Source organism: Canis lupus, chromosome 7 (genome assembly GCF_003254725.2).
Source record: "Canis lupus dingo isolate Sandy chromosome 7, ASM325472v2, whole genome shotgun sequence".
Classification (NCBI taxonomy): domain Eukaryota; kingdom Metazoa; phylum Chordata; class Mammalia; order Carnivora; family Canidae; genus Canis; species Canis lupus.
Window position 1 is genome coordinate 76,629,414 of NC_064249.1, and position 24,682 is coordinate 76,654,095.

General features: G+C 41.2%; 1 protein-coding gene across 2 annotated transcripts in view; it reads right to left on the minus strand.

Moving 5' to 3' along the window:
* PIEZO2 (piezo type mechanosensitive ion channel component 2) overlaps positions 1 to 24,682 on the minus strand; it is a 441,806-nt gene that overhangs the window by 356,793 nt on the left and 60,331 nt on the right. For both annotated transcript variants that reach the window (XM_049112945.1, XM_049112946.1), the window contains exon 2: positions 2,098 to 2,193. In XM_049112945.1, the coding sequence (XP_048968902.1) occupies positions 2,098 to 2,193 (96 nt within the window). The remainder of the gene's footprint in view (positions 1 to 2,097; positions 2,194 to 24,682) is intronic.

The window sequence follows — 24,682 nt, forward strand, 5'->3', positions numbered from 1 at the left end:
GCTTCCTGGTGCTAAAATGCAGGAAAGAGGAAAGTAGTCACAACACTGCTTCCACAATACTAACCGGAAAGATGCCTGTGGGTTTACCTTTCAAGCCCAGTGCTTCCTTCTCTCCCATTATGAGTAACACCAGCAGACATGTGCTCATTGTGCTTTGTTTGTGCACTGACCTCGTAACACTCTGTAGATTCAGGATATTTCTTTACATAGAGAAGCACTGCTTTTTTGCTTTTGATTTGATGTTTCCCCTGTGAGCTTCCTGACATCAGTCCCTGGCACACCAGATACATACAGTGGGCCGCCTGTCTCGCCCTTCAGGACGTAGTTGCACATCCACTCCTGCAGAGACGGAGGCAACTCAACAGAAAGCCAGGCTGGTTAGCTGGGCAGAAGGCAAAGCCACAGGCTGCCACCAACATCTAAAGGGGAAAATCCCTTTAGATTTCCTGATTTCCTGATCAAAAGTATCAATAAGCAGATACTTTGATATAAAAGCAAGAGATCATTTGATTGACTAGATACAGGTACTCATTGCTAAAGCACTTTCTTCTGAATGTGTAAAAAACCTGGGTTTTTTTTGAAGCATGCACTCCAGGCATGAAATACAGGTTGCCTGTATGGTATAATCTGGTTCTGTGGTCAAAAAACACTCCGTTTCAATGTTTTTGTTGATTTCAAACTGTTGGAATGAGGCTAGAGTGGGTGTGGTCCCACAAACAAGAGATTTTGAGGTTTGATGAGGATTTGTACACCTCCATTTTTTTTTTGAGCTCTTCTTCCTTTTATGTATTAAGGATTTAAAGGACTTAGAAGAGCTGTTACTTAGGTTCCTCCTCAGGCAGAAAGTCATCAGAGCATCTGCACTCCTAACTTTTCAGATGAGGAAACATAACATGCATTATAAATGCAATAGTTAAGGGGAGGGAAGAATGGGAAAGAGACATTATTTGCTATGCTGTGTACACCGAGTCTTCACTTCTTTTCCTGGAGAGTCACCACCATGAGCTGACGAGAACAACCGATGGCCTTTCCCATACCACTCCTTTGGTGGGGTCAAACACAACTCCCTTTTTTTTCCCATGTGAATATACAGCATCATGCTCACCTAAGACACTAGGCACAGTCCTTATTTCTGATACTATATTTGAAAAAATATACTATATTGATCCAGTGTGGTTTAATGTATATACTTGTGGAAGAACTCCAAATATATAAATTTACAAGCCAGACCATGCTTCCTAATTAGAGCCTTAGAAGAAACACATTCTTTTCTATGCCTGCAGATTCTTGCAGAGCAATGAGAAATGGATTAAAAATTTGCAGTAACATGCTTGAGAAACTATACCTTAGACTCAAGTTACTCTCTTTCAGGGCTTGATTGAGGCATATGTAAGAGATGTATAAACAAGTCATGACTGGGACCTGGTCTTACCCAGCTCTCCTGCTACATGGCTTGGAAATGTAAGGCGATGCTCTGCCTCCTTTCCACTGGCTACCACATTCTTCCCGGTAACTCAATATGCAAAGCATGTGCCAATGTTCATTGCCCCACCCTCTACCTTGTTTTATTTATTTTTTTAAGATTTATTTATTTATTTATTCAGAGAGAGAGAGAGAGAGAGAGAGAGAGAGAGAGAGGCAGAGACAGGCAGAGACACAGGCAGAGGGAGAAGCAGGCTCCACGCAGGAAGCCCGACGTGGGACTCGATCCCAGGTCCTCAGGACCACACCCCAGGCTGCAGGCGGCGCTAAACCGCTGAGCCACCGGGGCTGCCCGCTACCTTGTTTTATTGAAAATACACTGAATTCGTCTTAACTGACCAAAATGTTCCAGATACTCTGCAAGTATCTGCAGAGCAAGCCTAAAAAAAGGCCTACTCGGGAACTTGTATGGGAGGATAGCTGTGTAAGTGACAAAAACATGTCACCAACAAGCTCCACACTACTCAACCTGTAGCCACCCAAATGCTTGATGCCTGCTTCTAGCTGGATCAGCATGATGCATAGATAGCACCTCTCTCTCATTAGATAAAGACAGACCAAGAAGCCCAACAAAATACACTCAGACCATGGTAGGGAACAGTAAACTTCTCTTACCTTGCATAGTCGCTTTTGTTGGTTCTGAGAACAAAGGGATGAGCAAGAGGTAGATGAGGTAGACGAAGGAAAGCCCATTGTACCGGAACGCACATGCTGCAGTTGGGAAGAGAAAAGAGAAGGAGAACATCGTTAGTAATGACAGGCTGCTGAGACCAGGGTGCACAGGCCTGTGTGGGGTTACTGTATCAGGGACTGCTGCATCAAACGGCGGCCCAAGTAGGCATGTCAACTAGGAAGCAAATGAGCATTTATTCTGTGTTCATCACTATGTTGAGCATCATGAGAAATGCAGAGGTAAAATGCATGGTCCCTGCTCTTAGAATCTTACCAAGAAGTCAGCACCCATATACCTGAAAGGAGGCAGTCCATAAGTAAGTTAGAAATTCAGCTGGAGAAATTAAAACTGCTACAAAAATATAGAGGGCAACGGGATTGGTGAGGGTTTGGAATGTTCAGGTAAGTCTGTCCATGGAAGAAAGGAGACAGAAGAGAAAGAAAATAGAAGAATATTTGCTCGATGCTCCATGGCAGGGCTTTACACAAATTATCTCATTTAATCCTCATTTTATAAGTAAGAACGCACAGGCTCAGAAAGACTCAGTAATTCACCAGAATCTCCCAACTAAGGTTTGACTGAGTTAGAGTTAACCTCAGGTCTGCCAGGCTCCTGACCCTACACTCCTTTTTTCTGCAGTGCTTATCTTATCTGCACAGAACTCCAGAGACCTGCTCCAAGGCAGGGCGCCTTACCTCTCCAGGTTTGCATTTCCCCATCTGCAGCAGACTTGTTAATTTTCTCTAACTCATAGACTCACTATGGGGAATAAAGAGAATGATATATAATAATACCTATGGCTTAGCATCTCATACGTGAGAAGCCCTCAAAAGCATGAGCATTTATCATAAACAACCTCATTATTATCCAAGGAGAAGAAAGTGTACAGTGTTTCATGCAGAAAGAAAATGAGCATATTATAGCTATAAAAATAAATTTATTGGATGATTAAAGAAAAACTAAAGATGAGAAGGACTAAGTATTAGTCTATGGGATGAGGACATCTGTTAAATGATGACGCAGATGGAAAAATGTTGGAAAGAAAGTTGGTGGGAGAGAAAATGGAGGGCACAGAATTATGGAGTTGATGTTAGAACATAACCATAATAATTATTATTATTACTAGAAAATAATAGTGGTACCTGGGTGGCTCAGTCAGTTAAGCATCTGCCTTTGGCTCAAGGTCATGATTTCAGGCTTCTGGGATCATGCCCCATGCCCCATTTCAGGCTTCTGGGATCATGCCCCATGCCCTCCCCCTGCGCAGGGAGCCTGCTTCTTCCTCTCCCTCTCCCTACCATTCCCCTTGCTTGTGCCATCTCTCTCTCTCTCTCTCTCTCTGTCAAATAAATAAATAAAATCTTAAAATAGTAATAATAATAGTAATCATCTAGTGACTGTATGAGATCTGGACTGAGGGAGAGTGAGGCTGAAACATTATGGTGACTAGGGAATAAATGAGGACTCCAGGTGGTGCAGTGGTGATGGCAACTTTAAAAAACAGCAGACGGAATAAAAAAGCATTTTGTGAAATAAAATGGAGAGGTGTGAGGAAAAATTATACAAATTATACAACAGTGACTCCAAGGCTTGTAAATGATAAGGATTACTGCCACGAGGAAGATAAGAGATTTAAGAAGTGGTAAGTGTACCTTTAGAAACACTCATGGAATTATTATTTTTTTAAAGATTTTATTCATTTATTCATTAGAGATATATATACAGAGAGAGGCAGAGACACAGACAGAGGGAGAAGCAAGCTCCATGCAGGGGGCCCAATGTGGGACTCCATCCAGGTCTCCAGGATCCCGCCCCAGGCTGAAGGCGGCACTAACCAGGTGAGCCACCAGGGCTGCCCACACTCATGGAATTAAATCATGGGGTGTAGACCAGATGGAAATGGCTATAGTGTGGACAACATCGCTGCTAGGGCTCTAGCAGGAAAGGGAGATGCAGCCTGAGCAAGGTGTTCACTGATAGAACAAGAAGGAATGAGCTCTCCTATGGCAAAAGCTATCAATGGAGAGAAGCACAAAAGACAGAAGCATCTGCCTTGGCTGTTGCCAGCCGATGGGGGATGGAAAAACTGGCAGGTATGAAAGAAAAAAAGCAGCAGGAAATTTAGGACAGATATGGAAAAATCCAGGAAGGTCTGGTCTCACATGAGAACAAGTTTTCACAAAAGAAGTTCCTGACCACACAGAGATGAATTGATCATCAGTAAGGATGTCCTCAAAGTCTCTGAAGAAAGAGTCCAGGCCAAAGAAAGGATGGAGGTCATCAGATGGAAATGCAAGAGAAACACTGTTGTAACCAAGAATCAAGAAACAAGAACGTGAGTCAGGGAGCGTCAAGAGACCACAAGAGGACCGACTAGGGAAGACTTGGCACAGGCAAGGCCTGGGTGCTCCTGCTCAGAATGTGAAGCATCTGGGAAGACAGGACAGTCCAGAGTGAGATGCACATCAGTATTCAAAAACATGGTACCCAGACAGGGAGACCAGATCAAAAAGTGCAGAGTTTCGAGACAGGATTTGAACAGGAGCATGGCATACGCCAGCCTCCAGGCCTTGCTTCTGCTGGCTTATTCTAGAAGCCAGCAATCAGAGACCAGTAGAGCAAAGTGAGGCATGGTGTCCTAGGGAAGGAGAGAGCCCACAAACAGTTTTTTTTTTTCCTTCCAAAGGAATCATGCACGTATTTGTGGCTTTTTATACCATCATTGACATTCCTAACCTCCTTTATGAAAGACCTAAAGCAGGAAGAAACTTTCACACTTCTGATGGGGCTGATAGGAAAATATATAAATGAGAACATGTAAAAGAATAAAAACGTATGGCTGAATTATCTTTCTGGATTTGTTTTTACTTCTGTTTCTTAATTCTCACCAATACTGAAGCTCCTTAAAATCAATTCAAATATATTCGGTTATTGATTCAGTCAATAAATATTTACTGAGCATGTACTACGTGCTGGGACCCAAAGAGATCCTTTTCTAACTCTGGGAATTTACATTTTGGTGGGGAGAGGTATGATAAACAACAAACATGATAAAAGGTCAATCACAAGGAATGTTGGAAGACAAGTGCTATGTGAACAGAAGGTCAGCAAGGAAGCAGGGGAGCAGGGGGCGCTGGGGGTGAGGAGGACTGGCTGCAGCATTCACTGGGAGCACTGGAGGTAGATCTCAATGAGAAAGTGAGATGTGGGCCAACAGGTGTGAGGCAGCTGACAGAGCCTCTGTGGGAGGGGGTGCTGGGATGGGACCTGGAGCTGAAGAAGGCCTAAGCTGTGTGACCTGCCCCAGAAAGCCCCACAAGGAGCCGGGGTGCCAGTGGAGACCTGGATGGGGCCAGATCATGTGGATCTTGCAAGGAATCTGAAGGTGTCGGTTGTTACTCTGAGGTGTCAACTGAGCGCTGGTTCTCACGGTTGGCTCAAGGCTGCAAGCCTGGCTCCCACCTCCACCTGCAGCCCCATGCCCCACCAATGCATACCCTGTGTTCTGCACTGCTGCCCAACTAAACAACCAGCATTTTCCATATGCTTTACTGCTTCCTGCCTCAAGGCCTAGCCAGCACCACGTGCTCCAACTACAAGACCTTCCCATCCTTCCTCCATCGGGCATATCGCCACATGGCTTACAAGTTTCCTTTTCTGGGTCATTGTGCACTGAGGAAATTTTCCAAGATGAACTTTGGAGGGGGAGAAAGGAGCCTGCTCTTGGTTTCTCACATCACAACCTTCTAGTTACCATTATTTATAGCCATGTCCAGAGAGCTTGAGAGGACAAGGATAAGCCAGGGTGATAGGCAGCCTCCAAATGATCCCCAGTTATGGCCACCTCCTGGCTGTCATGCCAGTATATAATCCTCTGCTCTTGAACATGGGCTGGAACTGATAACTCACTTCCAGCAAACAGAAACTGTACAAGCATTGTGATACTGCATGGTGGCTTCCATGCCCGGTGCCCCTCTGTCTCTCCCCTTGCTCCCTGTGAGGGAAGGTCTGCTGTCCTGTTGTGTGTTGCCCCAGGGAGAGGCATATGGCAAGGAACTGAAGTCTGTAGCCAGTAGCCAGCCCTCACCAGCCAACAGCCACATGAGTTCATTTGGAAGCAGCTCCTCCGGAGACTGGGTCCTCACCACCCACTTGGTTGCAGCCCCGTGAGACAGCCTGTGCCCACCCAAGCCACAACTGGCTTCCTGAATCCCAGAAATTCAGGAATGCTTTAAGCTGCTAAATACTTGAGTAATTTGTATGCAGCCACAGATACCCAAACTTTAAAAAAAAAAAAAAATCAAGCCACTTCAAAAATCCAACTACATTTATTTTTGTCTGAAATGATCCCATTCGACTGATGACAGTACCCCAACTGCTTTACTTTTTATGTGCGAAGTTGCTACCCAGGAGCTCACCTATGTTTATGGGGACTTGGAATGACCTTTCTAAGTGAGTTAATCCTATCAAGGGCAAAATACACCTTTGAACTTGTCAATAAAATACATTTGAGTTAGAAAATCCTTACAAGGCAAATGGCAACTGCCCCTTTATCAAGCACGATGTTGCCTTTGTTCAGGAGCATATTCATTACTCTTCATGGAGCTCCTGTGTTCCAGCTGCACAGCGTGCCCCTGATCCCTGACCTCTCGTGGACTGTCAGGGCACCCGGACCTCTGCCCTCTGCCTCAAGAATTTTACATTGAAAGTACAGTTTTTTGAAATGCAGACCCAGGTGTTCAAAAGGATTCTCTTGATTTGGTTAAGAACGCACTGTAGTTTCTATTATTATTTGAACTGTAAACGATTGAACTCGCCTCGTTAACAAACTTCATTTTCCAAAGATGAAAGTTGGCAAGCAATTTTGGCAAAACTCTCCAAGCAGGAAATGATTCGACTTTACAATTCAGTTTATCAAACTAGAAAGGGGAAAAATCTCTTCCAAGTATGAAACTGTTACCTTGGCCGTGTAACGTTTATAAACATACTTGATTGTAGTTTGTGTACAGGTGTTCTTCGACTTACAATGGGATCACGTCCCAGTAAAACCAAAGTAAGTTGAAAACAGAGTAAGTCGAAAATGCACGGACTTGGGACGCCTGGTGGCTCAGCGGTTAAGCAGGCGCCTGCCTTAGACCCAGGGTGTGATCCTGGAGACCCAGGATCGAGTCCCACGTCGGGCTCCCTGCATGGAGCCTGTTTCTCCCTCTGTCTCTCATGAATAAATAAATAAAATATCTTTAAAAAGAAAATGCACAGACTACACCCAACCTCCTGGACGTCCTGGCCCTGCCTCACCTGCCTTAAACACCTGCAGGACGCTCACACCAGCCTATGAGTGAGCAGATCATCCGACACAAAACCAATCCTATAATCATGTGTTGAATAGTCCGGGTAACTGACTGACTTCCGCACTGACAATGACAAACACAACAGCTGTAAGCAGACAGAGTGCGAAGAATGTGACCCTCCTGCCCACATGGTGGACGCGGAGCAGCTGCTGCTGCCACCCAGTATCATGGGAAAACATTGCACTGCGGGTCACTGGCCCAGAAAAGGACCCAAATTCCAAAGTCAAAATATGGTTTCTATTGAACGCATATTGTTTTCACTACCCTCGTAAAGTCTAAAAATCGTTAAGTTGGGACCATCGTATAACAATTACCCCATCATTACAATACGACCATGGAGAAATTTATGCACGCTTTAATTTGCCCTTCTATAATAGTTGGAGACAATAATTTTAGATTATGTTATTAAAGGTAAGTGCTCTCAGAGCTGAATTTTTAGCCAGATGTGATCTACTTCCTCCATACCCTTTAGCAAGGCCAAACAACATCTCACTATTAATGGCCTGGAAGATAATGCTTTAAATGTTTAGAATCTCCATTTCAACTAAGTACATTCTAAATGCTCTTTATTGCCTCAAGGAGCTTTGTTTATTTTAACAGTTGCCAGAGCAGTAGATACACATTACTCAGAATAAGCAACTTCAATACCAAGTGACAAAATAGTTCTGTCAATGCAGTCATTCCAGAAAATTTTTGTTCATTAGTACTTTTCATATTTTCCTTTCTCTACTCTGAAGCAATCAATTGCTTTTAAAAGAATGTCCTCTCAAAATTCTGATTATTTTATTTAAAAAAAATGACAATAAGAGAATCAGCTGCAAGTATTTATAATGGAACAGGAAAAAAATATTTACACAATGATAGATTTTTCCTAAGGAAAGCTATCAAAGAAATGAGAGACAGGAAAAAGGCTGTTATGTCACCCGATTCATTGCCTATTTGTGTAGAATTCTCTTTCCCATTATACACTCTTGTGGCTTACGTCCGGTTAAAGTTATAAATGTCTCAAGCAGTAGTGCTTTAGAACTGACAGTCAAGACCCAGTGCACTGAGCAATTCCCTTTTCCTTTATGTCTGACCTCCACATCCATGAGAGGTCTTGTCTCAAGAGCTTCCTTCAGAAAGTTAAAAAGTAATTTCATCAAGAAAGATGCTACCAGAAGGTCTTTCTCACTACAGTTCATAAAGGCAAGATATATATATATGCTTGCACACTTATTTTTATCATGTAGTACTGGCATTATATTCTTTGTGCATACCATAAGAATACACTTACATCTGTGCCACAAAAGGCCAATAGAAATAATTTTCAAGTAAGAAAACGTATTATCACGTTGAGGGATTTTTACCCAGAGATGTATGAAAAGCGACTTTGGTCCTGGGAGTTTGTTCATGTAACACTGAATCCGACTGTTACATATATCTCAAGCTTCAAGGAACAGAAATATCTCACCACAAAAAGAAATAGTAACACAATGGATGTGACACAATGGAGGTGTTTAGCTACACCACAGTGGCCATCATTTTGTGATATATAAGTGTATCAAATCAACACATTGTATACCTTAAACTTACACAATGTTATATGTCAATTATACCTCAGAAAAACTGGAAAAGAAGAGAAATATTGTATATTAATTTCTTGTTAAAGAAGTTGGTTAAAAGAACGTAATTTTAAGAATAAAGCATCAAGGAAAATCAGGCTTTTATAAGGTAATGAATTGCAAGGTCTTAGAATTAAATTGTAGTGGGAGAAAGTCATAGCCATTACTAACCATAACCATTGCTAACATTTCTAAGTCAGTTTAAGGAAAATTCAGGTGAAAGCATCTCATTTATAAAGGATAGAAGCCTTTGATCTGAGTTTTCTACTTATGCAAAATAGCCTGGGATACTATCTGTAAAATACGAGTTGAACGGGGTGGGAGGGGGTCACTAAAATCTTAGATTTTTTTTTTTTTTTTTGGCCTATGAATTTAAACATTCATTGCCTTTAAGTAGTTGTAAAAAAGAAGGACTCGGCTTTCTATTTTAATCAATTTAATATACATCAACAAATATTACTAACAGTATTAAAAGTTTAAGTGAGTTTTCTAAACTCATCCTGATTGATTGCAATTTGCATAAAACAAATTTTAAAGAATACAGTGCTTTTTCCTCCTTTATAAATATTTTTTAATGTGTTATCCACCATTTTGTAGGTTTCCCCATAGAAAGCTGTCATATTGCAATCCTTCTGCTCAAGCTCGACCACGTTCATGCTACACATCTCTCTGATCCAAGAGAATCACAGCACAGATCATCTCTGCAAATGGCGAAACAAAGCTTTTGTGCTGAGAGTTCCTTAAGCTATCTGAAAAAGTATATTAGGAATTAGATCTATTTCATGAGAGGTATGAAAGAGCCTTGAGTCTAAGTCCATGGTTTCTCAGCTTTCCCAAAATAAAACTTGCTCTCTTACCACAATGATGAATAAGGCATAGGGTGGGCGAGTGAATGCTGACAAAGGTCAAACTTTACAACTGTTTATTCGCCCACTTTTTATCCACTGAAGAGGAGAGTCAGTATTTGCAGACTGGGAGATGGAGAGTGAAGACAGGGCTAGCTTGCTCAGGTTGGCGGCACTGTGTTTACGGACTTAGAAATCACTCCTTGGGCAGCCCTGGTTTGGCGCCGCCTGCAGCCAGGGGTGTGATCCTGGAGACCCGGGATCCAGTCCCACACCAGGCTCCCTGCATGGAGCCTGCTTCTCCCTCTGTCTGTGTCTCTGCCTCCCTCTCTCTGTGTCTATGAATAAATAAATAAAATCTTTAAAAAAAGACATTATTAGAATAATAAGGCACTTTAAAAAAAAAAAAGAAATCACTCCTCTTTCTTCATACACTTATTCTCACTGGAGGAAGGTACCTTTTAACTCAGACTTAATTCACTTCCATGGAACTGAACAATTTACAAAGCCTGGGGATCGTTAAACCTCTAGAGCAGTCTAGAGGTCCTCTTTTAGTTTTTCAGACTATTGGTTGCAATGAAGGCTTAGCCTGTCAAAAGATTAATTGTAAGAATTTAAAAACATATTTTCCTCAGTATAAACATTATTTTTAAAGTAAGAGAGTTTACTGTCACTCATGTTTAATTTTATACTAACTTCTCGGTTCTAATTTTTTACTTTTAATTAACTGTCTTCATGAACTCAATCTTACTTACCTTTAATTAATGCTGCTTTTCTCTAATTTTCCAAAGGTTAATTTCTCTTCCTAAAATATATAAATTCGACTCTATGGCAAATTCACTGTAGCTGGGTTTTTACATCATTGGTCCTCTGAAAAACCTATGAGAAGTGCTTAGGATGCTAATGATAAAGCAAAGTTCCTTACTGGACTTTTGCTTACTTTGATTTGTTAATGCCATGATCTTTCACAAGTTTACCTTTATAGACTCATTGAGACTTCAAATTTAGAAAGTTACCATCCATCCATGTGGGTGTCAGTATCTCTAAACTATTAGGTTGAACCACCGAACTTAATATGTCTTAAATGGTTAAATATTAGCAAGTTCATATGATTCAAACTGGGTTATGAGTGGATAATAAACATCATTTCCATTTCAGAAATAAGAGAATCAACCACAATGCCATCCAATCTGTAAGCAACTTGAGATACCTATGGAAAAGGCAGGACAGCCAGGACTGGAATACAGATGGATACTTGTATGTGTAGGCTTTGTGTAAGTAGCAGTGGCTTTTTAGTAGCAGGATTGATTTATTGCCTGCTAGTTTCCTTCTTTGAAGGATTCAGTAAACTGTGATTTTTGCGTGTAGGCTTTCCTCATAGGTTGTAGAATATTCTCCATTATTCTCGGCAGCATCCTTCCTGGACTGATAATGTGCACTAGCAGAAGAAGAGATCAATGCAGTTCAATGCACTTCCAGCTGCAGCACACAATGCTGCTCAATGCTGTATCTTGTTTAACAACTAATATGACTCAAAATTGATGAAAAATTGATGTTTTTATCTAGACAAATTTCCTTTGACATCTTGCCTGCTTCTTCCTGGGAACGCCCTTTTCCTTGACATCTATGGATCTATTGTTATTGGCTTCAAAGATTTCCGTTGCCAGAGAAGTTGCAGACACACCTTTTGTGGCATGAATTCAGCCCTTGACCATGTCTGAGGTTTATGTTTATGATACCACACTAATGAGGAGCAGCTTCTGACCACAGTGTCAAATCCTTGCTCCCAAAATAACATCCAAAATAGCAATGAATTGAACTATTGCCTCAAAATTAGCCTTTTCCGCCATATCTCTTTATTCTGTCTGAAACCGTGTGGAGTCTTTGACCTTGGATTCTGTCCCTTTATCATCACTTCAAATACTGATTGCACACAAAGTCTGCATCTCTGAGAATGGAGCAGTACAAAAGAATCCTTTAGTATAATCTATAGAGATATCTAGGCCTGTCCACCCAACCTCATCCCACTCCCAGGCTGCACTGGCCACTCTGACTCTTTGTTACCCTTCTTTTCAATATACACCACATCCTCCCACCTTGTAAAATTAAGATACTTTAAAAAGTGTTGGTAGGGTGCTCTATTTGGAGAATGAGAATAACAATTCCAATAAAGTGTTTAAGCTTACTCTAGGTGTTTTCATTGGCTCACAGCCTTGATCTGATAAAGTGTTTAATTTTTGATCAATAGATAAAGAAGTCTTGGATCTCCTGAATTTCCAGGCATTCGATGACATTTTACTCTTCCTGACCCATCATTATGACCTATATTTACTAGATGATCCATAATGTGTCAGAATTTCCTCCAAAATACCCCCAAATGACACTGTTTGGATAGGCTGGTCTATCTCCAAAATGCAGGTATGAATTATGAGCCACTGGTAATCTAAGCTGGATGGTTCATATCAAACTTCTGCGGAGGTCTGCTTACCTCTACAAATGTCTTTGGTAAGTCATTTCGTAGTATTTCACTGGGAGACAAGGAGGCTGCAAAACCCTGCCTCTGTTGGCCTATCTCTTGAAAAAGTTCTAACAACTATGCACCTTTAAATACACCTCTGTGCTAGCCAGAGCCCCTATTAGCCATTCTTCATAAAGGCATATCACCAGGCCCTAGGCCACTTTCAAACAGGGGCTCTTTCCTGTTCATAACTCTATTTCAAGTTTCTATTCTTTTATTATTATTATTATTATTATTATTATTCGTGAGAGACACAGAGAGAGGCAGAAACACAGGTAGAGGGAGAAGCAGTTTCCCTATGGGAACCTGATGTGGGACTCGATCCCCGGACCCAGGGATCACGACCTGAGCTGAAAGCAGACACCCAACCACTGAGCCACCCAGGTGTCCCACCAGTTTCTATTCTTAAACACAGTACGTATTAAGCAAATATTTAATGAAAGAGTATAAATTCTTGCCTCCTTCTCTGCCAGCCTGTTAATGTCCTCTGCCCAATAGTGTATTACAAATTCCTAAGCATCCTTCGACCTAGCTCAAATGTTTGTCTTCTCCCAGAAAGTGTCCTAATTATCCTAATAATAAAGTAATATTTTCTGAATAAAAAAGCACATGTGTCTAGCAATAAGGGAGTCATTCAATAAAGATTGCCATACCATGCAACGCTATCAACAGTACAAAGAATTATTATTGTGCATGTGAACGAACATTAAAAGATGTTCATAATACAATTGGTTTAAAAAAACAAGTTATAAAACTGTATGGAATATGACAGGTTGAAGAGGTAGATATTAACAGTATCCCCACTTTCAGGATGGTAAGGCTCTGAAATGATATGTAACTTGTCCAAGGTCAAGATGAAATTGGTATTTAATCCCACTCAGGGATTATTTACCCAGGATGACTCCAGCATCTGTACTCTTCACCATTGTACTCTGCTACCCCTCTTATGCATCGAGAACATCTTTAGGAATATGTAAACTGACAAAGTCATCCAGTTGCTCCAGTAGTCGCCTCTGGGAGAGACATTGAAGGAGAAAGAACAGTGTCTTTTTATCTTATAATGTTAAAGTTTCCTGTGTATGTGTGTATTTTGTATTCCAATGTAAAATTAAATATAAGATAAAGTAATCCCTTCCATCTCTGAATACACACATTTAGCTTTCTCACTCTTGTGCCTTGACTACATATAGCCCCGGTAGTATTTCACCATGAAAACACGTTACTTTCTTGATTGAACACTTTAAAAGCAGAGCTTGGCCTTCGTTGGGTCTTTGGAAACCTAGTATAATGCCTCACACATTAGCAGCACACAATGATTGTGCAGAATAAATTCAGAAATGAAAGGCTGAACTCCCACTGCCCTTAAAAACAGAAGGGTCAGAGAAGAACTATCATAACTGACTATGGTGTAAATGTTCATCAGCTTTCACCAAACAGATCATTCTGCAACACTCCGTCTGGCTAACATAATATGACGTGGCTACGACAACACTGAAAAGGAATGTGATGAAGGTATCTGTTAGGAAAAAAAAATTAAGGGGTAATAATTTTTTCTCAGGCATCCAGGAAGAGGTAAGAAAGAAGAGAGCTTCTTGAACCATGAACTTTTTCTCTCACAAAGAAGTGAAGTTCCAGGGAGCTTCTGTGGGAAGAAAAAGGTATGTGAAGTTAAAACTCCAATCCTTAACCTTTATTTCTTACAAATGGATTCAGTGAAAATCCTACTTCACCACAAGAAGCTCTGTGAAACTTTGGTCAGCTCTCCAGGGATGGAAAGACGTTTATTAACATTATATATAACAAGGAGAGTGGAAAAAAGAGGCTTTCCGCTATCCATCTTTAGCAAACATTCACTGAAACTCATGACTCCTAACTTCTGACAACCAGAAGAGAAAGTCAAAATATTAATCCCAGTAGAGCCACATTAAGACAAACCTATTAATACCCCAGATCTCAGCTTTCCTTCACAAAAAAAAGGAACTATGTTAACGGGTAATTTTTTTTTAAAATTTTTATTTATTTATGATAGTCACACAGAGAGAGAGAGAGAGAGAGAGGCAGAGACATAGGCAGAGGGAGAAGCAGGCTCCATGCACCGGGAGCCTGATGTGGGACTCGATCCCGGGTCTCCAGGATCACGCCCTGGGCCAAAGGCAGGCACTAAACCGCTGCGCCACCCAGGGATCCCTAACGGGTAATTTTTTTATTGTTACTACAGGCTAGTTTAACTAGAAATGTTCAAATAGCCATGGGATGAATCACAAGAAGCCTCCCTGGGGCCACTTCTCTGCTAGCAAGACTGAGTTCCCAGCTGGGACAGCACCTGCCAGAGGTGATCTGAGTGAGGCTCACATGTCCATCTTGGGGGCTGGAGGAGAAACATGGGAGCAGGAGCGTTAAGAAAAAAAAAAAATTCCAGTCAGCACAAAAGCAAACACAGCCTTCAGGACTTCCAGTGAAGTTTTCTTCCTTTTCTTTTTTAGTTAAAAATGGGCAGAAATCTTGCAAAACTAAACTTACATGGTTTGGGGTGAATGACATAATGGCCAATAAGTCACCCCCAACCACCTCATTGTCAAGAACCAGCATAGCAAACCAACTAAATCTTCATAGTAATAACTTAAGGAGGAGGGCAAGGCCAGGGACATAGCAATTATGAGCTGTCATTGTCTTCTATTTGAATCTACATCATCCGAGGTTGCTTTGTATTTTTAGGTAGACTAGCCCGTTTTTTTAAGATTTTATTTATTTATTTATTTATTTACTTATTTACTTATTTATTTATTTATGAAAGTGCATGAGAAAGAGAGCGAGCAAGAAAGTGTGTGCACAAGTAGGCAGAGGGGCAGAGGGAGAGGAAGGAAGAAGCAGACTCCCCACTGAGCAGGGAGCCTGATGTGGGTGCTAGATCCCAGGACGCCAGGATCACAACTTGAGTCCAAGGCAGATGCTTAACTGACAAAGCTGCCCAAGTGCTCCTTGACTAGCCCTTCTTTGGCACAAATGAATCCCGAGGAACTACTAATTCTTATTTTTGTCTCAGAAAAAGAACAAATTTGTGAGTTTCTTCAGCTATCATCTGGAACCTGTTAATTTTTGTAGCAGATTGCCTAGAAATATAACCTGGAGAGTAGTGGGAAGCAAACTCCAACTTGCTACCCCTTATTCATTTTCTTTAGAAATATACTCTGGGGCCCCCAAATTCCACTTAGCAAGGCCTCTTCCAGACTGCAAAACTGGGGAGGAAGAGGCATTTCAAAGGAGAAAAAGCACAATTTGGTCTTACAAAAATTATATTAAACTCATGCACTAGCAGGTAGGAATGTGGAAACACACTGGACCAAATCAATTTGTAGCTTCCTGTGAATGGGAGACAATACTTTCTGTCACAGAAGCCATAGTCACCAAAGTGGCCATTACCTCCTTCATTCTGTAGAACTCACTCAAGGTGAGCCCAGCAACCCACTCCACCTGCCAACCCCCACCATTCACAGCCTGAAGGGCCAGCCCATTCCACTCTTTTTCTTTCCTGTTCACTCCTAACCAGCAGCTGCCATAAGGACAGTTCTCTCACTCAGGCAAATCTGAATGTGATTGGTCTTACAGATGAAGACCATTAGGCAGACTGACTTACATGTTTTAACTTTATTTCATGTCTAGCTAATCTAAAAAGCTGATTTGTTGTGTTTTATCACAAGATGAGGGTATTTTTATTCAATTAGTAGCTGGAACTAGAGTTTCTCTTAGAAAGATAACTATTTGTTTGGACGTTTTGTGTGATAGGTTCTTGGGGTAAAATGAGAAATGCTGAGGAATCCAAGAATCCACAAATGCTGTGCTGGAGAGGATGATGCTGTCTAGGCTTAAAAAATGTAGGGAAAATAGAGAACACTGAACATGGAGATGAAGCCACTCAGATGTGTAAGTCCTGAAGGACATGGCATGGCCTCCTCTGTGGATATAAGGAATCCACAAAAGGTATGATACAAGTGCCTAAAAAGATTGTTCTTTGCATCCAACTTCACATGAGGCAGAACAGTGAGGTAGGTGGCAGACATAGAAAGCCCCAAGGCATAAAGGCTTGGGGAATTTTGTAGAAATCATCCTCAGAGAGCTCTGGGCTCTCACAGGCCAACCAGTAGAGGCTCAGGAGACAGGCTCATATAACAACCATTGTATGTGTTTGATTAAAAAGCCAATCAATTCACTTAGGAGAAAGAAGAAGTAGAAAAGGGAACCCTAGTTATTTGATATCCGATAGAATTAATTTTCCTCTTTATAACCCTCTGTTGAACCAAAGTTTAAAGAGCACTTATCAGGTTCTAGGAAAAAACTTTCTAGGGCCATTCAGGTTACCAAGCCCTTATCTCATTTGATACATGCTGCAGTCCTGTGAAGTAGGAGATGTCATCACTCCTTTTCAGAGAACACATACCACACAAGAATTAGGATGTAGAACAAGAACTCAAACTTTGGATTCTAAAAGCTTTCCTTCATTCACATGGGCCAATCATCACCCTAGAGACACAACTACAGGGAGTTTGTCCTACAGACTTCCTCCTTTCTCATCCCTTCCTCTTGTACGCACAGGGTTTGAGTTTGGCTCCCCTGTGATTGAATTTACTTATCTTTAGAAGCTTTTATCCTACTTTTGTTCACTTTTTTTTTATCTAATGAGACCTTAATTCTAATAATTTGAGATGGTGAAAACTCCACAAGACATCACACCACTAGCAAATGTGAGCTTCCCAGTTCCCATTTTCAAAAAACTAAGTTTGAGATGGAATAGAATGCAAGGCTCCCAGCATCATGTATCTAAGATACAAATGTGATCATGTCCCTCATTTGCCTTCAACTAGCTGTGTGAGAATATCCCTAATAATGACTATTAGTCATATACATATTTTATTATCTATTAGTTGTCCTTCTCTTAGAGCCTTGACATCATTTGGCCCATTGGTTTGTCTGCTTCCCCCAGAATGAGGATGCCACATAGCAGTTGCTAAGTAAATGAGACGATAGAATGAATCCATACATGAATATACTTTTCGTCTTCCCAAAGCCCCATGTGGTACCGTCATTTTTATTTTAAAGATGAACACATTGTGACTCTGAAAGGATATATTGCCCTTACTCATGTCGGTAGCTAGAGGACAACAGGACAAGGTGGATCAATCTCTCCATTTCAGAATTCTTCTTCCCAACACCTACTCCCATCCACAATAGTCCACACCCTTTAAAATCTGGACAACCCCTCTCAGCCTCAGGCCTTGTCACACCACGAACTCCAGTCACTTGCTTGCTTTTCCTGAAATTCTGTTTTCATTCCTTATTTCTTTCTGAAGTGATGTGCTATTCCATTTCCTGGAAAGGAAGACTCTCCTCTTCCTTCCCCTTTAAATGTATCTGGTGAAACCAGCTCCAATAGCATGTGCTGGTGGAGCTTCACCCCAGTCTCCCACATGCCTCTTCAGCTTAGGGGGTTGCTACACACACCTTTTATTCTTGAAACTGTTTATTGGTCACAAACAACAACCCGGTATTCTTATCTTGATAAATTATGCATCTCTGACCCTTCCTTTTTCCTGAGCCCCTCTTCCCTTCTCTATTAAAGATGCAATTGCCTAGACCTTAATGAGAGGCTAAATGTGGAATGACACACATCACTATGAAAATATAGGACATTTTTAAAAAATCTTACTTGAATTATAATGCTTACTGGAATACACACACACACACACAAATACCATTTTGAGAAGGAAGGAAGGAAGGAAGGAAGGAAGGAAGGAAGGAAGGAAGGAAGGAAGGAAAGGAGAGGGGAGGGAGGGAGGAAGAGCAAAAGGGAGGAAAATCCCACTTCCCATTATGAAAACCCTAATGAGTACATGTGGTGATCTGAACCCTGCAATTTCCCAGGACAGAGACCACAAAAGATCCTCTTGCACTCCCAGCATCTAATACAACCTTCTGGCATGGAGTGAGTGAGTGCAAATATATGTTGTGTTGAACCAGATTGACATGATGTACAAGAAAATAATGTTTATCATGATACATGCAGATTTTTGAAAATTGAGAGCATGCCAACAGTGGGAAATGTCAAAATTATGAGTAGCCATAAAACTTAAATTAATGTGAAGTTGACTTTTAAAGACATTATTCTGCCTGTTAGTGATATGAAAATTCAGTACGGAAGTGCTAAACAGGTTAATGAGACACATGAGTAAGTGGAAAAAATAAGTAAAAGGAAAACTTGATACTATTATAAAATCACCAAACAATAAGAGCAAGTTTACAAATTTGCCAGTAATTGTTCTGAAGGAAGTGATAGATGGGAAAAAACACAATCATGTGGTGAGAATGGATCCCTGCTTATCCAGCCAAACTTTCTCATAACAAAAAAAAAAAAAAAAAAAAAAGAGGCAAACAAATCATTCAAGGGGTTTGTTCTGTTTTTTTGTTTTTTTTTGTTTTTAAATGGGAAGCATTTTTTTAAGGTGAAGAAGCTGAATATGTCATATGGAAAAGAAACAGGATTTTTAATTCCAAATTGCACTTCAATCTCCAAGGTTTTTCCTCTCAAGGAATAATATAAGTGTTGTGTGTTTTGGATAAAAACAAGTGCCAAACCCGTCTGTGGCATGGCAGGAAATTGGCCAAAGCCATCGGTATCCCTTTCAGCTCTGAGGCCATCAGAGTGGATGCAGCAGCACAGGGCCAAGCTTCCTTCTCTATAGACAGGAGCCTGTGTCTCTGCACAGGCACGTCTCCCCAAGCAATACTCTTGCTCATTCATTATTGTAATGTAAATATATTTATTTGCTTCTAGACAATAAAAGTGTTCTTCCTCCGCAAATAAATAAGAATGTGGTGCCAATGCTCCGGGAGTTTATAGCCTCAATGTACAGTGACAAGAGAACAGCTTTATGCTCTGGGGCTTTCTATGAACACTGATGATTTTATTACCCACTTTGTTTCTGTATCTCTTCACACCCCCTAAAAACACCATACTCACCTTCTCTTCTGCACTCTTTCCATGACTTTTCACCAAGAGTGCCTAAACCCCCACATCAGGTTTTCCTTTGGACTTCTGTCCAGCTATATCCAGTCTTCACCATTCTCCAAGGGGGGCCCTCGAGGGTCTGAAGCAAGGTGTGGTAACAGGAGGGCTCTGCATGCAGCCCAGAGACGTGCGTGCATGGGCTCTTCCTGCCTTTCCACCTACCACCTTCTAAGCGCACTCAGAATCTCAGACACAACAATCTGCTGGTAACTTCAGTTGCGGTTGCTTCTCTTCTGGTTTTCTCTTTGCCTTCATGTTAAAACATACTGCCTCCTGTGTTTCTCTCTTAATCACTCAAGTGTCCCTTCCAGTAAGTCATCTCTTGAACACAATCCTGGGTGAGGCACTTCCTTGGCTATATTCCCATGAGACCTCATATAGACTCTTATGTGTACGCAATACTTTAATTATTTTTGGCCAGAAGTCCATCCCCTCACCCACTTATAAAACTAGAAGCCCCTAAAGGCATCAACTATGTCCTATTTTTTCCTGTATCCCTGGGACTTGACACAGAGAAGGTCCTGAAACCAACACATGAGAGCAGATTTCCAAGATGATTAGAATAATGAAGAACTCTCACTTTGATGCTCTTATAATAACTGCTTGACTGAGGAAACCTAGATGAAATGAAGTGCTAGGACTCATACCCTGAAATGAGAAATCCAGAACATTCTCTGTAGTTGTCTAGTCATTGGATTTCCATATTAAGGAAGACTTCTTCAGCTCTACACAGCAGAAGTAAGAAATGTTAATAGGAGAACTTTAAAGCTCCTGGTCAACTCTGAGTGAACTGTATGGATAGGTACTGCTATGTTCTAATTTTCTTTATTCTTTGAGCCCTAGTGTAATGAATTTAGTGATTGCTTTCTTTAGCATACGTACCACTTCTAGCTACAAATAAAGAAGGCCATGTCAACCAAGGTCTTAGCAGAACACAGGTTGTTACAATCAAATTGAGTCACTGAAGAAAGTGTAAAGAAGGGGTTATATCCAGTGGGGTAGTCTAGGCTACAAAAAGGTAAAAGGATGTCAGAGAACCAGAGCACCACCAATAGTAGGGAGCCACCACACCTGCACGCTCTCCTCCTACCCTCGGATCCCTTGCCAGAACTGGTCACTGGGCAAAACCACCCAGGATTGCAAGGACAGAAAAGCACCTCAATGTAATCCTTGCAGGGCAACCTCCCAGTGCCCACGAGGGTGGCCTGTGGTCTAGAGGAGTAAATGGAAAATTTCCAACACTGTGACTGATGCCCACTGAGACTGGCAAGTACAGAGAAACAGATTGCCCAGGGAAATTAGCCAGGTAACTGCACAAATAACATTTAGTTTTATTTAGTTACCATGGAAACCACTCTTTTGATATACTGTTTATAAGTCAATTACAGCAATTATTAACATGTCTAGTGTTAATGATATGTGCACATGTGTGTATCCTCTTCCCTGGTCAGCAATCCTTACAACTGGCCATGTCACAATCTTTAGGGCAGTCACATTCACACTCACTGAGTCCTAATCTCCAGGAGTGGGGCCTCAACAGCCATATTTTTCCAATGTATTCCAGGCAATGTAGATGTGCATAATGATTGATAACCACCCCCTGTAAACTCTCAGAGCTTAATTCGCCTTAATTAATTTTGACAATAGAATGCTTAACAGGATACACTGAGGATCTCCCTAGAAAGAACTACACACTGCTGTTGGATTGAACTGGAACAGAGCACAATACTCCACTGAGCACTTGCAACAGAAAAGACGTAACAGAATTCACAAAACATTCCCTTCATCAACAGGTAAGAATCCAAAGCACTGAAGACAGCTAACTGCATCTGAATCACTGACAGCCTCCTTAACCTCCCAAGATGCCTTCCTACCCTGGAACTCCGAAAACAATGGGGAAAGGATATATGTACAAAGATTAACTGCCAAACTCTTGAAATTAGTTTTAAGAGGTAAGCTTGTGTAACTGAATTTCAGGTGAAATAATGGGGGCAGTGGGAGGGGAGAACCATTCCTTTTATGAGGAATGCTTCAGAGGTCCTCAGTGGGAAAAGAAGATGTTCATTTCCGTGTCTGCAGGGCCTGAGGAGTAAGTAGTGTTTCAAACACAGATCTCTTCAAGCTCTGCGCAAGCACCATGTCCTGTCCTTGCCCTTCACTGCAATCTCTGGGCTCTGATAAAAATCCAGGCTATTTTAAATCCTATAAAGAAAACCTATAGATCTCGCAAGCCGTAGTTTCAAAAAGGATCACAAAATCTGACAAAAGATGTCAAAACCTTTCCAATTCATCTTCTCATTACAGAATAGAGACGTGAACAAAGAGCTTAATTTGAAATTCTAAAATGGGCCTCAAGGTAATGCCGAGCCAGGTAGGGCCCTTCTGAAAGGAAAAGGATGGGGAAGCAAAAGAGGGAAACTCCAGATGCCCGATTCCGCTGGTTTGTGCCTCTTGTTCAGCTCAACTTGCCAAGGTTTTTCTTTTCTATCGATTCTCCATTACAGAGCATCTGTAACGGTGCCTTTTCCTGGAACAGACGGCTGAAGTCCCCTCTGACCTTTGATAAAACTGGCTTCTGAATCTGGCCTACCAGATTAAGTGGCAAGAAAAAAAGGAGAGAGAAAGAAGATGAGGGAGGCAGGGGGGGGGGGGAGGAAATATTAAAAACAGAGGGAAAAATAAGGAAATAAGGATTTATATTTGGCTTTAAGCTTGGAAACGGAAGTGAATGTGAGATCCTCAATGTGGGATGCACCAAATTTGACAATCTAATGGCTTGACATTATCCACTGGCTGGACTGGCCAAACACTATGGAAACCTATTTTGGACCTGAAGGGGTAGGGGCTCTGGTGAGAGGGAGAGGGCAAGGGGAGTCAATTCCCTCTATACAAACTGCCCAATAAGCAGGCTTAAAGTATACATACAAGGCAAAAAATAGATGTGCAACCATTTTATCTTTCCAATCAGTGTCACAACCACATCCCCTACTTCCTTGAAGAGTCTGCATGGGACACATTGTTCCATGAAAGACAGCACCATACAGTTCCACAGGGAAGACAAAATTTGTCTTTGTTAAGAAAGCCTCAAATGTAGGGCTGTAGGGACCCTGATTATACACATAAAACGTCGCCTCTCTAACCTCTTTAAAATTGAGCAAGAAATACTCCCTAATAAAGTTACAGGTATGGTAGAGAAATGATAATAATGACAGGTTTTGAACACTGGCATTAATAAGGGATGCTTATATTGAAAACACTCTCTTAGCAACTCACAGCACATTTGGCATGAATGTTTCTGGTTCTGTTATCTACAATGGAAGGAGAAGAAGACTACCTATTCTCTGGGTGACATGGGAGGGGGTCAATAAGAAAGGGCTGCCCATCACGAGCACAATAAAAGTATTTCTTTTGTTCACAATGCTATTGCTGTTATTAGACTCTTTCTCGCACACAAGGTGTTTTCTGGGTAAAGATCTTTTAACTGCCAATCTTTGATTCAGCTCGCAGAATCAGGACTGAGTGGCCAGACGCTAGCTTCCAAAGATAGTAGCCCCAACTCAATAGCGCAAAGCAGGTCTCGCCCGTCTGTGAGGGTCACAACTCAGACATGATCGGGAGAAGTCCTCCATCCACCTCAACACCCTCCCAGGGCAGAGCATGCTGGGTCATGCAGTTTAGCAAAGGGTACAACAGCAGGTTTTCCGCGGCTATTAGTGAAACACAGCCAGTATTCCAATAAAAGACTCCTCGGAGTGTGTGACAAATGTGGCTTTTGATAAGAGCTTAATTTCACTTGAAAGAGGTGGCTAAAAAGTCAGCTTTCAAGAGGTTGCCTGACATACCCTCACTGGAAAAGTATATTTTGTTTTTAGGATTTTATTTATTTATTTGAGAGAGACAGAGATAGTAACAGAGACAGCAAGAGAGATGAGATGAGCGGGGAAGAGAAGGAGAAGCAGACATCCCTCTGAGCAAGGAGCCCCATGTGGGGCTCAATCCCAGGATCCCAGGACCATGACCCAAGCCAAAGGCAGACCCCCAACCTACTGAGCCATCCATGTGCCCAGGAAAAGGAAATTTGAGGATAGAGATTCATGGAATATATTCTGTTCCAAGATCAAAAATACAGCATTTCAAACACTACTGATAAAAGTAAAGAATCATAAAAAACAGTAGGTTATAGATAAAGTTAAAAAACATTAAGGGAAGTCCAAATTATAGAATACTATTCACTCATCTCAAGTCATGTTAATGATGAACATTTACCAAGAAATTGCTAAATAGTTACAGTGAATTACAAAAAATATATAGCATATGATTACATTTTATTAAGATATCATACAAAGTGATTTGATATATTCATTTGATAAAAGCTAGGGTTAGGGAGGATAAAAATAGTAGTGGTAGTCATTACTCGGGAGAAGAATATGATTGATTTGTATTCTGTTATTTACGGATTTCAGTCTATTTTTATATTTTCTCGAATTAACATAGGTTACTTCTATAATCAGGAAGTTTTTAATTTTAAAGTGTGTTTCAAATTCTCACGAAAAAACCTAGACACATTTTTTTTCACAACCAAGAATAAACTTAACTGGGCGGGGCATGCTGGATTCAACTTTGGACACTGAAGAAATTTGAACAAAAAGAGTTTTGTGAAACCAGGAATGAGATCCACAGTTGAAGTTCAGTTTTTGCTTGTTAGGTGGAATCATTAGGGTTGAAAGTGAGAAAATTATGGTACATGGGGCTCCTCTAATCACCTTCTCCAACCTCACAATACCCACACACCTAATTTTTGAGCAAGTAGCAGAAGATGTGCATATTTTTTCTTGCCTTTCCCTGTCAAAACCTCTCCTCAGAAAAAAAACGGTTTAATTAAATGTGTCTAAGGTATCACTTAAAATCATACCATTACTTACCCTAAGGTCTGGTCTGTACAGAACTTACACTATTGAATGTTTGAAGCCAGAGGCAGTTGGTTTTCAGAAGATTTTCCAACCAGAGAACAATTTCTGGAAACATTCTAACTTTGGTAGTTTTGCTTACCAATGATACACTGGAAAAATAACATGGAGTAGATTGTTAGGCTGTCTAGAAGAAGACAGTATCTTTCCTCTCTGATCTAAAGGTGACTTGCCACTTCCTG